Source organism: Oncorhynchus masou, chromosome 8 (assembly GCF_036934945.1).
Source record: "Oncorhynchus masou masou isolate Uvic2021 chromosome 8, UVic_Omas_1.1, whole genome shotgun sequence".
In the NCBI taxonomy this organism is placed as follows: domain Eukaryota; kingdom Metazoa; phylum Chordata; class Actinopteri; order Salmoniformes; family Salmonidae; genus Oncorhynchus; species Oncorhynchus masou.
In genome coordinates this window covers 41,044,839-41,061,509 of record NC_088219.1, presented here as the reverse complement: position 1 = coordinate 41,061,509, position 16,671 = coordinate 41,044,839, and the positions used below count along the sequence as shown (strand labels likewise).

General features: G+C 40.8%; 1 protein-coding gene across 1 annotated transcript in view; it reads right to left on the bottom strand.

Annotated features, from left to right (window-relative positions):
- Window positions 1-16,671, bottom strand: part of cacna1bb (calcium channel, voltage-dependent, N type, alpha 1B subunit, b) — a 244,990-nt gene that overhangs the window by 111,432 nt on the left and 116,887 nt on the right. Inside the window, exon 7 of the mRNA XM_064972460.1 lies at window positions 9,632-9,735. Within this exon, the coding sequence (XP_064828532.1) occupies window positions 9,632-9,735 (104 nt within the window). The remainder of the gene's footprint in view (window positions 1-9,631; window positions 9,736-16,671) is intronic.

Here is a 16,671-nt window from a genome sequence, read left to right as displayed (position 1 = left end):
TTGTATATATATGTATATGTCACTGTAGATATATATATATATGTAAATGTCACTGTATATATATATATGTATATGTCACTGTATATATATGTATATGTCACTGTATATATATGTAAATGTCACTGTATATATATGTAAATGTCACTGTATATATATATATGTATATGTCACTGTATATATATGTACATGTCACTGTATATATATATATATATATATATATGTATATGTCACTGTATATATATATATGTATATGTCACTGTATATATATATGTATATGTCACTGTATATATATGTATATGTCACTGTATATATATGTATATGTCACTGTATATATACATATGTATGTATATGTCACTGTATATATATGTATATGTCTCTGTATATATATATATATGTATATGTCACTGTATATATATGTATATGTCTCTGTATATATATATATGTATATGTCACTGTATATATATGTATATGTCATTGTATATATATGTATATGTCACTGTATATATATATATGTAAATGTCACTGTATATATATGTATATGTCACTGTATATATATGTATATGTCACTGTATATATATATATGTAAATGTCACTGTATATATATGTATATGTCATTGTATATATATGTATATGTCACTGTATATATATGTATATATATGTAAATGTCACTGTATATATATGTATATGTCACTGTATATATATGTATATGTCACTGTATATATTTGTAAATGTCACTGTTTATATATGTATATGTCACTGTATATATATATGTATATGTCACTGTATATATATATATATATATGTATATGTCACTGTATATATATGTATATGTCACTGTATATATTTGTAAATGTCACTGTTTATATATGTATATGTCACTGTATATATATGTATATGTCACTGTATATATATGTATATGTCACTGTATATATATGTATATGTCACTGTATATATTTGTAAATGTCACTGTTTATATATGTATATGTCACTGTATATATATATGTATATGTCACTGTATATATATATATATATATATGTATATGTCACTGTATATATATGTATATGTCACTGTATATATATATATATATATATATATATATATGTATATGTCACTGTATATATATATGTATATGTCACTGTATATATATGTATATGTCACTGTATATATATATATATATATATGTATATGTCACTGTATATATATGTATGTATATGTCACTGTATATATATGTATATGTCTCTGTATATATATATGTATATGTCACTGTATATATATGTATATGTCTCTGTATATATATATATATATATGTATATGTCATTGTATATATATGTATATGTCACTGTATATATATATATATACATGTATATGTCACTGTATATATACGTATATGTCTCTGTATATATATATGTATATGTCATTGTATATATATGTATATGTCACTGTATATATATGTATATGTCACTGTATATATATATGTATATGTCACTGTATATATATGTATATGTCATTGTATATATATTTATGTATATGTCACTGTATATATATATATGTATATGTCACTGTATACATATGTATATGTCACTGTATATATATGTATATGTCACTGTATATGTATATATATGTATATGTCACTGTATATATATATATATATATATATATATATATATATATATATATATATGTCACTGTATATATATATGTATATGTCACTGTATATATATATATATATATATATATATGTCACTGTATATATATGTATATGTCACTGTATATATATATATATATATATATATGTCACTGTATATATATGTATATGTCACTGTATATATATATATATATATATATATATGTCACTGTATATATATATATATGTATATGTCACTGTGTATATATGTATATGTCACTGTATATATATGTATATGTCACTGTATATATATATATATATATATGTCACTGTATATATATATATATATATGTATATGTCACTGTGTATATATGTATATGTCACTGTATATATATGTATATGTCACTCTATATATATCTATATGTCACTGTATATATATATATATATATATATATATATGTCACTGTATATATATTTATATGTCACTGTGTATATATGTATATGTCACTGTATATATATGTATATGTCACTGTATATATATATATGTATATGTCACTGTATATATATATATATGTATATGTCACTGTATATATATATGCAAAAGTATTCAGCCCCTTTACTTTCAGTGCAGCAAACTCTCTCCAGAAGTTCAGTGAGGATCTCTGAATGATCCAATGTTGACCTAAATGACTAATGATGATAAATACAATCCACCTGTGTGTAATCAAGTCTCCGTATAAATGCACCTGCACTGTGATAGTCTCAGAGGTCCGTTAAAAGCGCAGAGAGCATCATGAAGAACAAGGAACACACCGGGCAGGTCCGAGATACTGTTGTGAAGAAGTTTAAAGCCGGATTTGGATACAAAAAGATTTCCCAAGCTTTAAACATCCCAAGGAGCACTGTGCAAGCGATAATATTGAAATGGAAGGAGTATCAGACCACTGCAAATCTACCAAGTCCTGGCCGTCCCTCTAAACTTTCAGCTCATACAAGGAGAAGGCTGATCAGAGATGCAGCCAAGAGGCCCATAATCACTCTGGATGAACTGCAGAGATCTACAGCTGAGGTGGGAGACTCTGTCCATAGGACAACAATCAGTCGTATATTGCACAAATCTGGCCTTTATGGAAGAGTGGCAAGAAGAAAGCCATTTCTTAAAGATATCCATAAAAAGTGCTGTTTAAAGTTTTCCACAAGCCACCTGGGAGACACACCAAACATGTGGAAGAAGGTGCTCTGGTCAGATGAAACCAAAATGGAACTTTTTGGCAACAATGCAAAACGTTATGTTTGGCGTAAAAGCAACACAGCTCATCACCCTGAACACCATCCCCACTGTCAAACATGGTGGTGACAGCATCATGGTTTGGAACTGCTTTTCTTCAGCAGGGATCTGAGACTGGGACGGAGATTTGTCTTCCAACAAGACAATGATCCAAAACATAAAGCAAAATCTACAATGGAATGGTTCAAAAATAAACATATCCAGGTGTTAGAATGGCCAAGTCTAAGTCCAGACCTGAATCCAATCGAGAATCTGTGGAAAGAACTGAAAACTGCTGTTCACAAATGCTCTCCATCCAACCTCACTGAGCTCGAGCTGTTTTGCAAGGAGGAATGGGAAAAAATTTCAGTCTCTCGATGTGCAAAACTGATAGAGACATACCCAAAGCGACTTACAGCTGTAATCGCAGCAGAAGGTGGCGCTACAAAGTATTAACTTAAGGGGTCCGAATAATTTTGCACGCCCAATTTTGTTAAAAAAGTTTGAAATATCCAATAAATGTCGTTCCACTTCATGACGGTGTCCCACTTGTTGTTGATTCTTCACAAAAAAATACACTTTTATATCTTTATGTTTGAAGCCTGAAATGTGGCAAAAGGTCGCAAAGTTCAAGGGGGCCGAATACTTTCGCAAGGCACTGTATATGTAACTGTATATATATGTATATGTCACTGTATATATATATATATATATATATATGTATATGTCACTGTATATAGATATATATATATATATATATATGTCACTGTATATATATGTATATGTCACTGTATATATATGTATTTGTCACAATTTCCGCCGAAGTCTGCTCCTCTCCTTGTTCGGGCAGCGTTCGGCAGTCACCGGCTTTCTAGCCATCGCCGCTCCATTTTTCCATTTTTCCATTGTTCCATTTGTTTTGTCTTGTTGTCTTGTCTGTCTTGTTGTCTTGTTTGTCTTGTCCTGTTCCCTGCACACCTGGTTTTCATTCCCTAATCACACTGCATGTATTCCTCTGTTCCCCTCCATGACTTTGTGTGAAATTGTTTTGTTACATGTCCGTGTGTACGCGCCAGGCTGGATTTTTCCCCATTATTCCGTGGCTTTTCACGAGGGATGTTTATTGTAAAACATTTGCTCAATTTTTGTGACAGTTTCGCGCATAGCAATTTTACCTTTGGCTGGAGGTTTTGACACTGTGGCGTCTGTCTGTTTTATTAGCCTCTGCCTTAATATAGTGTGTGCCTGTTCACAACTCTCTGCTTTCCTGCACCTGACTTCTCCACCAGTAGCGCACACCGCGACAATATATATATATACATACACACTCACTGGCCAGTTTATTAGGGACACCACCCCATTCACGAAAATGGAACACTCCTACAGACAGTGAGTCACGTGGCCATGACTTGCTATATAAAGCAGGCAGACGGGCGTCAAGGCATTCAGTTACTGATCGATTGAATGTTATAATGGCAAAACAAGTGACCTAAGCGACTGAGCGTGGTATGATCATGGGTGCCAGGCATGCCGGACTCAGTATCTCAGAAACCAGCCAGGTCACCTGTGATACAAGTCCGTATTCAACGTCCGTCCATGTCTGAGGATGTCGGGAGATTACGTAGAAACCGGCAACAGCAAGCGCTGTTACCTTCAAGTAGATTTTTGTTTTGCTAGGGCATTGTAGACGGGAATGGTGGATGGCCGTAGGCATGTTCGAATCCAGCGACAGAAAGTTGTTTTTGAGATGTTTGTTTTAAGCCTATCCCAAACCTTAACCCTTACCATAACTAAACTTAATCTTAAACACACATTTGACTTTTGGAACAACTTTGAAACTTGATGTTTAAGAAACATAGATGAATGTCTAATGCTGATGTAAGACTGAGAGCTAGTTGTGGAAACGGTCGCCTTCCTGGGCTTTTCACGCAGTGTCTAGGATTTACCGCGAATGGTGCCACAAACAAAAAACTTCTAGTCAGCGGCGGTCCTGTGGGGGAAAGCAGCTCATTGATGACAGAGGTCAAAGGAAAATGGCAAGACTCATGCCAGCTATCAGGAGGGCCACAAACAGACAAATAATGGCGCAGTACAACAGTGATGTGTTGACCAGCATCTCGGAACGTACAACTCGTTGATCCATGTCACAGACGGGCTATTTCAGCAGATGACCACACCACTCCTATCAGCAAAAAACAAGAATAAGTGGCTCCAGTGGGCCCCCGGTCACAAACACTGGGCAATTGAGGAGTGGAAAAACATCACCAGGAACATCACAGCGAACTCAGTTACCTGAGTGGCCTGCTCAGTCCCCAGACATTAGCCTAATAGAGCATCTTTGGTATGAGATAGAATTGGCTGTTGGCAGCATGAATGTCCCATCGTCCAATCTGCAGCAACTGCGTGATACCATTGTGTCAGCTGTGGAATGTTTCCGACACCTTGTAGAATGTCCCGAAGAAGTCAGGTTGTTCTGGAGTCAAATGGATGTCGGACCCGGTACTAGATGGGTGTGCCTAACAAACTGGCCAGTGAGTGTATATACAGTGCATTCGAAAGTATTCAGACCCCTTGACTTTTTCCACATTTTGTTACGTTAAAACCTTATTCTAAAATGGATGTAATATTTTTTTCCTTATCAATCGACACAATACCCCATTATGACAAAGTGAAAAGAGGTTTTTAGAAATGTTTGCACATTTATAGAAATATTGAAAACCCTAGATGCAGTTGCACCCCTAAAAACTAAAAACATCTCTCATAAGAAACTAGCTCCCTGTATACAGAAAATACCCGAGCTCTGAAGCAAGCTTCCAGAAAATTGGAACAGAAATGGCGCCACACCAAACTGGAAGTCTTCTAACTACCTTGTACCGTGCAGTATCGAAGAGCCCTTACTGCTGCTCGATCATCCTATTTTTCCAACTTAATTGAGGAAAATAAGAACAATCCGAAATTCCTATTTGATACTGTCGCAAAGCTAACTAAAAAGCAGCATTCCCCAAGAGAGGATGGCTTTCACATCAGTAGTAATAAATTCATGAACTACATGAACTTCTTTGAGGAAAAGATCATGATTATTAGAAAGTAAATTACGGACTCCTCTTTAAATCTTTGTATTCCTTCAAAGCTCAGTTGTCCTGAGTCTGCACAACTCTGCCAGGACCTAGGATCAAGAGAGACACTCAAGTGTTTTAGTACTATATCTCTTGACACAATGGTGAAAATAATCATGGCCTCTAAACCTTGGTGTTCCTCAAGGTTTCGTTTTAGGACCACTATTGTTTTCACTATATATTTTACCTCTTGGGGATGTCATTCGAAAACATAATGTTAACTTTCACTGCTATGCGGATGACACACAGCTGTACATTTCAATGAAGCATGGTGAAGCCCCAAAATTGCCCTCGCTAGAAGTATGTGTTTCAGACATAAGGAAGTGGATGGCTGCAAACTTTCTACTTTTAAACTCGGACAAAACAGAGATGCTTGTTCTAGGTCCCAAGAAACAAAGAGATCTTCTGTTGAATCTGACAATTAATCTTAATGGTTGTACAGTCCTCTCAAATAAAACTGAGAAGGACCTCTGCGTTACTCTGGACCCTGATCTCTCTTTTGACGAACATCAAAAATCTGAAATTTTCTGTCCAAAAATGATGCAGAAAAATTAATCCATGCTTTTGTCACTTTGAGGTTAGACTACTGCAATGCTCTACTTTCCGGCTACCCGGATAAAGCACTAAATAACCTTCAGTTAGTGCTAAATACGGCTGCTAGAATCCTGACTAGAACCAAAATATTTGATCATATTACTCCAGTGCTAGCCTCCCTACACTGGCTTCCTGTTAAGGCAAGGGCTGATTTCAAGGTATTACTGCTAACCTACAAAGCATTACATGGGCTTGCTCCGACCTATCTCTCTGATTTGGTCCTGCCGTACATATCTACACGTACGCTACGGTCACAAGACGCAGGCCACCTAATTGTCCCTAGAATTTCTAAGCAAACAGCTGGAGGCAGGGCTTTCTCCTATAGAGCTCCATTTTTATGGAATGGTCTGCCTACCCATGTGAGAGACGCAAACTCGGTCAAACTAAGTCTTTACTGAAGACTCATCTCTTCAGTGGGTCATATGATTGAGTGTAGTCTGGCCTAGGAGTGTGAAGGTGAACGGAAAGGCTCTGGAGCAATGAATCGCCCTTGCAGTCTCTGCCTGGCTGGTTCCCCTCTTTCCACTGAGATTCTCTGCCTCTAACCCTATTACAGGGGCAGAATCACTGGCTTAATGGTGCTCTTTCATGCCGTCCCTAGGAGGGGTGCGTCACTTGAATGGGTTTTGTCACTGATGTGATCTTCCTGTCTGGGTTGGTTGCCCCCCCTTGGGTTGTGCCGTGGCGGAGATCTTTGTGGGCTATACTCGGCCTTGTCTCAGGATGGTAAGTTGGTGTTTGAAGATATCCCTCTAGTGGAGTGGGGGCTTTGCTTTGGCAAAGTGGGTGGGGTTATATCCTTCCTGTTTGGCCCTGTCCGGGGGTATCATCCGATGGTGCCACAGTGTCTCCTGACCCCTCCTTTCTCAGCCTCCAGTATTTATGCTGCAGTAGTTTATGTGTCGGGGGGCTAGGGTTCGTTTGTTATATCTGGAGTACTTCTCCTGTCTTATCCAGTGTCCTGTGTGAATTTTTTTTTCTCTCTCTCAGAGGACCTGAGCCCTAGGACCATGCCTCAGGACTACCTGACATGATGACTCCTTGCTGTCCCCAGTCCACCTGGCCGTGCTGCTTCTCCAGTTTCAACTGTTCTGCCTGTGATTATTATTATTTGACCATGCTGGTCATTTATGAACATTTGAACATCTTGGCCATGTTCTGTTATAATCTCCACCCGGCACCGCCAGAAGAGGACAGGCCACCCCTCATAGCCTGGTTCCTCTCTAGGTTTCTTCCTAGGTTTTGGCCTTTCTAGGGAGTTTTTCCAAGCCACCGTGCTTCTACACCTGCATTGCTTGCTGTTTGGAGTTTTAGGCTGGGTTTCTGTACAGCACTTTGAGATATCAGCTGATGTACGAAGGGCTATATAAATAAATTTCATTTGATTTTGATTTGAAAACAAAAATACCTTATTTAGATAAGAATTAAATATTAAGACCCTTTGCTATGAGACTCGAAATTGAGCTCAGGTGCATCATGTTTCCATTGATCATCATTGAGATGTTTCTACAACTTAATTGATATATTCAGTTGATTGGTCATGATTTGGAAGGCACACAGCTGTCTATATAAGGTCCCATAGTTGACAGTGCATGTCAGAGCAAAAACCAAGCAGGATCGTATAAAGTCACAGATCTGGGGAATTTTTCAAAAAATGTCTGCAGCATTGAAGGTCCCCAATAACATGTCTGCAGCATTGAAGGTCCCCAGCCTCCAACATTCTTAAATAGAAGAAATTTGGAACTACCAAGACTCCTCCTAGAGCTGGCCTCCCGGCCAAACTGAGCCATAGGGGGAGGAGGGCATTGGTCAGGGAGGTGACCAAGAACCCAATTGTCACTCTGACAGAGCTCCAGAGTTCCTCTGTGGAGATGGGAAAACCTTCTAGATGGACAACTATATCTGCAGCACTCCACCGATCAGGCCTTTATGATAGAGTGGCCAGACGGAAGCCACTCCTCAGTAAAATGCACATGACAGCCCACTTGGAGAAAATGGAAAAAAAGATTCTCTGGTCTGATATAACCAAGATTGAACTCTTTGGCCTGAATGTCAAGCGTCACATCTGGAGGAAACCTGGCACCATCCCTCCGGTGAAGCATGGTGGTGGCAGGATCATGCTGTGGGGATGTTTGTCAGTGGCAGAGACTGGGAGACTAGTCATGATCGAGGGAAAGATGAACAGAGCAAAGTACAGAGAGATCATTGATGAAAACCTGCTCCAGAGTGCTCAGGACCTCAGACTGGAGCGAAGGTGCACCTTTCAACAGGACAACGGCCCTAAGCACACAGCCAAGACAATGCAGGACTGGCTTCGGGACAAGTCTCTGAATGTCCTTGAGTGGCCCAGCCAGAGCCTGGACTTGAACCCGATTAAACATTTCTGGAGAGACCTGAAAATAGCTGTGCAGCATTGCTCCCCATTCAACCTGACAGAGCTTGAGAGGATCCCCAAATACAGATGTGCCAAGCTTGTAGCGTCATACCCAAGACGACTCAAGACTGTAATCTCTGCCAAAGGTGCTTCAATATAGTACTGAGTAAAGGGTCTGAACACTTTTGTAAATGTAATATTTCAGATTTCTTTTCAAAACAATTCTAAAAATCTGTTTTGCTTTGTCATAATTGGTTATTGGGGGAGAAAAACAATGTAATACATTTTAGAATAAGGCTGTAACGTAACAAATTGTGGAAAAAGTGAAGGGGTCTGAATACTTTCCAAATGCGCTGTACATGAGCACAAGCACACACATGTACACACACATTTTATCCCCACAAACATCTCCCCCACTACCTACCCTGTCAATAGAGTGGTTCAGTATAGGGGAACGTGGCTCTTGTGGTCATCCTGTCCTACCTAATAAAAAGGGTGGTTTGTATGTTAAGTGAAGTCCATGCCTCCCTATAGACCCTATGTCTACAACCGTAGGAATACAGTATGTCTTGGGTGTGAGTGAATGTGTGAGTGAGTGAGAGTGTCTGCGTGTTTGTGTGTGTGTGTGTGTGTGTGTGTCTTGGGTCAGACTTACCCTGATAAGACACCCAGGACCAGGTTGAGCATGAAGAAGGATCCGATGATGATGAGGGGGATGAAGTAGAGCCAGTTCCAGGTGTTCCCCGAGGCATCATTGGCCTGCACACACACACGTACACACACGCACACACGTACATATGCACACACACACATTCAGAGAGAGAAAGAGAAACAAAGCTATATAAGTAAAAGCAAGGTTTATCAGGTGTCCTCGAATGTTTGCAGTTGGTCAACGTACAATATCTGCTTGACGGATTTACTATACTTGTGACTGTCGTTGTGGACTTGGATTAGTTTCAGGCTAATTTGTGTAACAGCTCTTGGTAGCGGTCTTGCTAATTTGTGGGAGTGTTGTATTGTAGGGGGTGTTTTCTTCACCTCTGCCAGGCAATCACCAATCAGTGCTGGGAGGTGTGTTTGGAGATTTTCTCTTATTAGTATTTACCTATTTATTTTCAATGACGGCCTAGGAACAGTGAGTTAACTTCCTTGTACAGGGGCAGAATGACAGATTTTTACCTTGTCAGCTCAGTGACTTGATCTTGCAACCTTTCGGTAACTAGTCCAGAGCCCTAACCACTAACCTACCAGCCCCTCTTCGCCTCCTCTCTCGCCTGTCCATCTCCTCATAATAATTCCATGTAGTCACTGTCATCTGTCCACTTAAGCTTAACATTGTTGTCATCTATCGTCCACCAGGTGCCCTTGGAGAGTTCCTCAATGAGCCTGACACCTTGATGAGCTCATTTCCTGACGACACTCATCACTCATCGTACTGGGCGACTTTATCCTCGCAACACATGACTTCAATTCATTTCTTTCCATCTCTTTCTTTCCACTTCTGTCCTCTTATGACCTCCTTCTTTCCCAGTCACCTCCCACTCACAGGGCAGGCAATACGTTTAACCTCATCTTCACCAGGGGCTGTTCTACTAAGCTCACTGCAACACCCTCCATGCCTCTGATCAATACTCCAAGCTCGTCATCAAGCTCGAGACCCTGGGTCTCGACCCCGCCTTGTGCAACTGGGTACTGGACTTCCTGACGGGCCGCCCCCAGGTGGTGAGGGTAGGCAACAACATCTCCACCCCGCTGATCCTCAACACTGGAGCCCCACAAGAGTGCGTTCTGAGCCCTCTCCTGTACTCCCTGTTCACCCACGACTGCGCGGCCACGCACGCCTCCAACTCAATTATCAAGTTTGCAGACGACACAACAGTGGTAGTCTTGATTACCAACAACGACGAGACGGCCTACAGGGAGGAGGTGAGGGCGCTCAGAGTGGTGTCAGGAAAATAACCTCACACTCAACGTCAACAAAACTAAGGAGATGATTGTGGACTTCAGGATACAGCAGAGGGAAACCCCCTATCCACATCGATGGAACAGTAGTGGAGAGGGTAGTAAGTTTTAAGTTCCTCGGCATAAACATCACAGACAACCTGAATTGGTCCACCCACACAGACAGCATCGTGAAGAAGGCGCAGCAGCGCCTCTTCAACCTCAGGAGGCTTGTCACCAAAAGCACTCACAAACTTCTACAGATGCACAATCGAGAGCATCCTGGCGGGCTGTATCACCGCCTGGTACGGCAACTGCTCCGCCCACAACCGTAAGGCTCTCCAGAGGGTAGTGAGGTCTGCACAACGCATCATCGGGGGCAAACTACCTGCCCTCCAGGACACCTACACCACTCGATGTCACAGGAAGGCCATAAAGATAATCAAGGACAACACCCATATTTTTTGAAAAAGCCACTGCCTGTTCACCCATTGAAAACTATCATCCAGAAGGTAAATGATTTTATTTAGTTATCAGGTTTTTGCATCAAAGCTGGAACCGAGAGACTGAAAAACAGCTTCTATCTCAAGGCCATCAGACTGTTAAACAGCAACCACTAAAATTGAGATGACAGTGTTGTTAAGAACACTGACTCAACTCCAGCCATTATTTTAATAATGGGAATTGATTGGAAATTATGTAAAATATATCACTAGCCACTTTAAACAATGCTACCTAATATAATGTTTACATACCCTACATTATTCATCTCATATGTATACGTATATACTGTACTCTATATCATCTACTGCATCCTTATGTAATACATGTCTCACTAGCCACTTTAACTATGCCACTTTGTTTACATACTCATCTCATATGTATATACTGTACTCGATACCATCTACTGTATCTTGCCTATGCTGCTCTGTACCATCACTCATTCATATATCTTTATGTACATATTATTTATCCCCTTACACTGTGTATAAGAAATTAGTTTTGGAATTGTTAGTTAGATTACTTGTTGGTTATTACTGCATTGTCGGAACTAGAAGCACAAGCATTTCGCTACACTCGCATTAACATCTGCTAACCATGTGTATGTGACAAATAAAATTGTATTTTATTTTATTTTATTTGATACTCTGTTTCATTTTCTCTCCATCTCTCCTCAAACCCTCCACACTCAGCCCCTACCCAGATTGGTATGCGCTGCCAGAATCTTCGCTCTCTCACTCACGCTACTCTGTCCTCTTCGGTCCTATCCTCTCTTGCTTTTGCTAAATCCTTCTCCCTCCTCTCTCCTGACTCTGCCATTTCGACCCTACTCTCCTCCCTTTCTGTATCCTTTGACTCTCATTATTCCCTTTCCGGCCCGACCTTCGCTTCCCACCCTGTGGCTGAGTGACTCACTGCATGTTAACACGACAGGGCTGCGGGCAGCTGAGATGAAATGAGGAAACCAAAACTTCTGGAGGACCTATCATCCATCCACTCCCTCCTCTCTACCTTCTCTTCCTCTGTATCCACTGCTAAAGCTGCTTTCTATCACGCTAAATTCCCAACCCTGGGAAACTCCTCTACTTTTTCTTCTCTGCTTAATCCTCCACCCCCTCCCTCTCTGCGGACGACTTTGTCAACCACTTAGAAAAAAAGGTTGATGACATCTGCTTGTCATTCACTTAGACTACAGAATCCACTGGTCCCACTACCCTACGCCTTGACCTCTTTCTCTCCAGATGAAATCTTGCGACGAACTGCTCACTTGACCCCATCCCCTCCTCCCTTCTCCAGACCATCTTTGGAGACCTTCTCCCATTCCTCATATCCCTCATCAACTCATCCTTGACCACTGTCTTCCCTGACCCTCTGACTGCAAGATGGCCAGAGTTGCTCCCCTCCACACAAAAATAAATATCAATCGACCCCTCTGACATCAAAAGCGTCTTTCTTTTCTTTCCAAAACACTTGAGTGTGCTGTCTCTGACCCACTCTCTCAATACATCTCTCAAAATTATTTTCTTGACCCTAACCAGACAGGCTTCAAGACAGCAAACTAAACTGAGACCGCTCTCCTCTGTGTCACAGAGGATCTCCCCTGTGCAAAAGTTGACTCTCTCCTCTGTTCTCATGCTCTTAGATCGATCTGCAGCCTTCGACACCATGACACGTCAGATCCTTCTCTCCACCCTCTGGGGGTTGAGCGTCTCAGGCTATGCACACTCCTGGATTGCATCCTGCCTGACAGGCCGCTCCTAAACAGGTGGCGTGGAGAAGATCTGTGTCTTCACCATATACTCTCAGGTTTCATGTGGACCCCAGGAAGAGTAGTTGATGCTTTTGCAATGGCTAATTGGGATCCTAATAAATACCAATAACATACAGCACCGCTAGCACTGACTTTGCGGATAAATACTTTCTTGGGGGAAATGTACTTGACAGAATTGTGATGTCGCAACCTATTTTAAGATTAATGCTCTAATTGTAAATCGCTCTGGATAAGAGCGTCTGCTAAATGACTGAAATGGCAAAAGTATGCATGCCTATCTTGTCTGTCGGTCTGTCTCACTGTCTGTCTCCTCTGTCTGTCTGCCTGAGAAAGCAGCTGTTTAATTCGGTCCCATACACAATCTAGCAAGGCACGAATCTTTCTAGCGTCACTGGAATCACAGGTATGTACTGGTACAATACGCTACAGTAGATTACTTGACTCTAATCCAACTAGGCATGCTGTAGTGTTACACACTTATTTCATTCCATGTTGACTTACATTTATGTGTCTGCAAGAACCTGGAATTTGAACTACCCATGAGCTCTCCGTGAAATGGTAACTTTTTATATTAAGGTCCCTATTATAAACACTATTGTCCTTAAATTGCCTTTTTTGTCAGCATGCTCAGCTAGCTGATGCTAAAACAGCCCATTGGATTCTGTGAAAAATGCGACGCCTATCACTGGGGCGAGTTGCTGCTGGAAAGTGTTGGAATCCAATGGGCTGCTTTAGCATTAGCTGACCCAGCATGCTGATGAAAAAGGCAGTCTCATAACATTTACAGGAACAATGATTAATACATGGTAAGCAAACTTTACAAACGGTTTATAACGGTTCACTAAGGGACCTTAATATAATTAGTTACCCATGAAATAACTGCATCATAATTCTCTGTGCACATCCCAAATGACACCCCATTCCTATGTAAAAAGTAATCCCGAAAGTAGTACACTATATTGGGAATAGGGTGCCATTTGAGACAGCCTTAGATTGTGCATAGGCAGAGAATATCAGTATTGCTGTGGGTAACCTGCAGTATTGACATCGGCCTGAGATTCGTTTATAAAAGCATTACTATCAATCACACCAGTTCAGGTGCCCTCTCTAACCTCCTGAATCAATCCTACTCTCCATAGTTGGCCATTGGGTGAGGACTCCATTGATTAGAATAATAATAGTAACACCTATTGACCAACAGCTTGTACTGGCCAATTAAGGGAAGTTGGCAGTGGAAGAGGCTGGCTTAACACAAATAATTAACAGCTCAGTCATTAACCCATAGGGACCTTGTTCGTAACCTGATCAGAACACATTCATGAATGCTAATGATCCATAGAGGCGCAGTAACACACACACACACACACACACACACACACACACACACACACACACACACACACACACACAATGTCCTACCGTCTCCCTCAGCTGTCACTGTCTCAGCTCACACACAGGATAAATGGCCAGCATCAGCCTCTGTGTTTCGCCTTGCTTTAGCATCCATCAATCCCTTTGTCTCTCTATCGCTTTAACTTCTCTCTCACTCTGTCATTATCTTTCTAGCTTAGCTTTGTCTCTCCATCTCTCCTTCTTTCACTGTCTCATTTTTTCCCCCAGCCTCTCTGGGGACTGTGGATATAGGAAAGTGAAAATTAAGTAAAAAGACACTGTTACGGCAGCTTTGCAAATGCAATGTCAGCTGCAGAGGTAGAAAGCTTTCTTTCCCTGCCTTTTCATCCAACTAGACCGAATTGAAGTTCTGAATATTTTGAAACAATGAGTCTGAAAAGAATAATGCCTCCATTTTAGTCCAAAGTCAATGGGCAATTTTTCGGCACTGCCTCACCAAGATTGTTCACATTTTAACAGGCCACTTGTAGTTACCTATCAAAGCAAAACCAAGCATCTTGAGGGAGATACAAGGTTCTGTCGTGACTTTTTAAACTGCTACCGTTGTTTCTGTTCACACACAGAGCTGTTGTTGGAAGTCTCCTCGGTTGAGGTGAGACCAGGTAGAACTCTCTCTCTAAGGCGCAGCCAGGTAATTCATCACCCTAAACTGCATGCTCACAACAAGAACACTCACAGTGGATAAAAGGCCATGTAGGAGGGTAAACGCACGTTGTAGAACACAGTGTAGGGTGATGTTATCATTAGTGTCATAACACTGTACACAAAACCCTGATTCAGCAGTGGAATGGTTGACATATTAAAATGAACCTTTGGTGCCTTATGGCTGATATTTATACTGGGTGACATCTATACATGGCTGGTACTATAATGACTCCTCTCTCCTCTCACATAAAATTGATTTGCATCGTACTTTGTGCATGTACAAAGAGGTAGATACTGTATATACAGTCACATCTGAAATGATTGGCAGCCTTGATAAAGATGAGTAAAAAAACTTTGTCAAATAAATACAGCTCAACATTTTTTGGGAAATTATCTTATTTTATAGTCGAAACTTGATATCATTCGGTCTGCGCTCATGGACTGCCCTCTTCAATTCAAACCACAGGTTTTCCGGAGACTGAGAAACATGGTGAAGCCCCAAAATTGCCCTCGCTAGAAGCACGTGTTTCAGACATAAGGAAGTGGATGGCTGCAAACTTTCTACTTTTAAACTCGGACAAAAACAGAGATGCTTGTTCTAGGTCCCAAGAAACAAAGAGATCTTCTGTTGAATCTGACAATTAATCTTAATGGTTGTACAGTCGTCTCAAATAAAACTGTGAAGGACCTCGGCGTTATTCTGGACCCTGATCTCTCTTTTGAAGAACATATCAAGACTGTTTCAATGACAGCTTTTTTCCATCTACGTAACATTGCAAAAATCAGAAACTTTCTGTACAAAAATGATGCAGAAAAATGAATCCATGCTTTTGTCACTTCTCCGTTAGACTACGGCAACGCTCTACTTTCCGGCTCCCCGGATAAAGCACTAAATAAACTTCACTTAGTGCTAAATACGGCTGCTAGAATCCTGACTAGAACCAAAGAATTTGATCATATTACTCCAGTGCTAGCCTCCCTACACTGGCTCCCTGTCAAGGCAAGGGCTGATTTCAAGGTTTTACTGCTAACCTACAAAGCATTACATGGGCTTGCTCCTACCTATCTCTCTGATTTGGTCCTGCCGTACATACCTACATGTACGCTACAGTCACAAGATGCAGGCTTCCTAATTGTCCCTAGAATTTCTAAGCAAACAGCTGGAGGCACGGCTTTCTCCTATAGAGCTCCATTTTTATGGAATGGTCTGCCTACCCATGTGAGAGACGCAAACTCGGTATCAACCTATAAGTCTTTACTGAAGACTCATCTCTTCAGTGGGTCATATGATTGAGTGTAGTCTGGTCCAGGAGTGTGAAGGTGAACGGAAAGGCTCTGGAGCAACGAACCGCCTTGCTGTCTCTGCCTGGTTGGTTCCCCTCTTTCCACTGGGATTCTCTGCCTCTAACCCTATTACAGGTGCT